At 41.1% G+C, this 1,425-nt stretch overlaps 1 protein-coding gene across 1 annotated transcript in view; it reads left to right on the top strand.

Annotated features, from left to right (window-relative positions):
* Positions 1-910, top strand: part of LOC112022288 (probable protein phosphatase 2C 25) — a 2,581-nt gene extending 1,671 nt beyond the window's left edge. The window contains exons 2-4 of the mRNA XM_065769931.1: positions 6-51; positions 160-339; positions 448-910. Of these exons, the coding sequence (XP_065626003.1) occupies positions 6-51; positions 160-339; positions 448-603 (382 nt within the window). The 3' untranslated portion in view covers positions 604-910. The remainder of the gene's footprint in view (positions 1-5; positions 52-159; positions 340-447) is intronic.
* Positions 911-1,425: the final 515 nt, after the last annotated feature.

The raw sequence follows: 1,425 nt of genomic DNA, 5'->3' as shown, positions 1-1,425 counted from the left end.
TCTGATCATCGTCCTTCGAGGAAAGACGAAAAGGAAAGAATTGAGACCCTGGTGAGTGTTATTATGTTGCCCTCAATCTGGTGTGAATTGCTTCTGTCAATTTTTCATGCACTCAAGCTGAGTAATGACTAATGAATTGTTTTGAATTTTATTTTGTAGGGTGGCTATGTTGATTTCTGCCATGGAGTATGGAGAATTCAGGGATCTCTGGCTGTATCTAGAGGGATTGGAGATCGACACCTTAAGCAATGGGTAATAGCAGAGCCAGATACAAAAGTTCTTAGAATCATACCAGAATATGAGTTCTTAATCTTAGCATCTGATGGATTATGGGATAAGGTGTGGTTTCCTATGCCTTTCTGTTTTCTGAAATAATTTCAAGCTTGAAGCCTTTGAAAGATATTAGTACAAGATTATTAATCAGATTAATTCCTTTGTCTTTTTCAGGTTAGTAATCAGGAAGCAGTAGATATTGCTCGTCCTTTGTGCATAGATACGCCACAACCATTGACTGCCTGTAAAATGCTTGCGGATCTTTCTGCTTCACGAGGGTCTTCTGATGATATAAGCGTGATGCTAATTCAATTGGGGCGATATATTTAACATTCCTGTCATTACAGAGTAGGAAATTAAACTAACATTATAGGTTGAGGGAATTTGGCTTTGTGCCCTCCCCTGATTACAATTCATTCTTTGTACTGTCATACGTGGTTTGTTCACAATGGAGATAGTGGGGGTGGTGGTGGTGGATATTTGATTATTTAGAGTAGCCCAATTTATTGGAGATATTTGACATATTTAGGAGATTTTATTTTACAATTAGAGCCGAAGAAAAGAGATTAAACAGTCAGGTACTTGTATTATTGTATTTATTCATTTAATTTAAATAACCTTCATCCCTTTAAGTTTATTCTCCACAATAATTTTCACTAAGGCTGTGTTTGTTTCAACTTCAAACTACTTCCGGAAATCAATTTCCGTAAAATGTGGGCGTTTGGCTGCTTAGGAAAATTGGGTCAACGGAAAAGAATTTCCCCTTTGACCGAAAATAAGCCCTCCCTGGTGGAAATGCATTTCACCTTCTATTTTACCTTCAAATGGCATTTTCCGGAAAATTGAGAAACGGAGAGCACAACAACAACAACAACACACACCACAGGAGCCAAGAACGCAAAAAAAGAGAGAAACCAACGCAGTCCGATCCACCAAAAAAAAAAGAGAAACCCAGAAAAACGGACCGATCCACCAAAGAAAAAGAGAAACCCAGAACAAACGGACCGATCCACGCAGTCCGTTCACGAGCCTTCGACTTCGCCGGCGCCACGAACCGACGAACCCACGAACCGCGCCATCGCACCTCGAGCTCCGATCGCAGCACCTCGCCATCGCACCTCGAGCTCCGGTCTCGCACCTCGCCATCGCACC

Source organism: Quercus suber, unplaced genomic scaffold (assembly GCF_002906115.3).
Source record: "Quercus suber isolate HL8 unplaced genomic scaffold, Cork oak 2.0 scaffold_1718, whole genome shotgun sequence".
In the NCBI taxonomy this organism is placed as follows: domain Eukaryota; kingdom Viridiplantae; phylum Streptophyta; class Magnoliopsida; order Fagales; family Fagaceae; genus Quercus; species Quercus suber.
The sequence above is the reverse complement of the archived record's forward strand: the minus strand, read 5'-3'. Positions and strand labels throughout refer to the sequence as shown.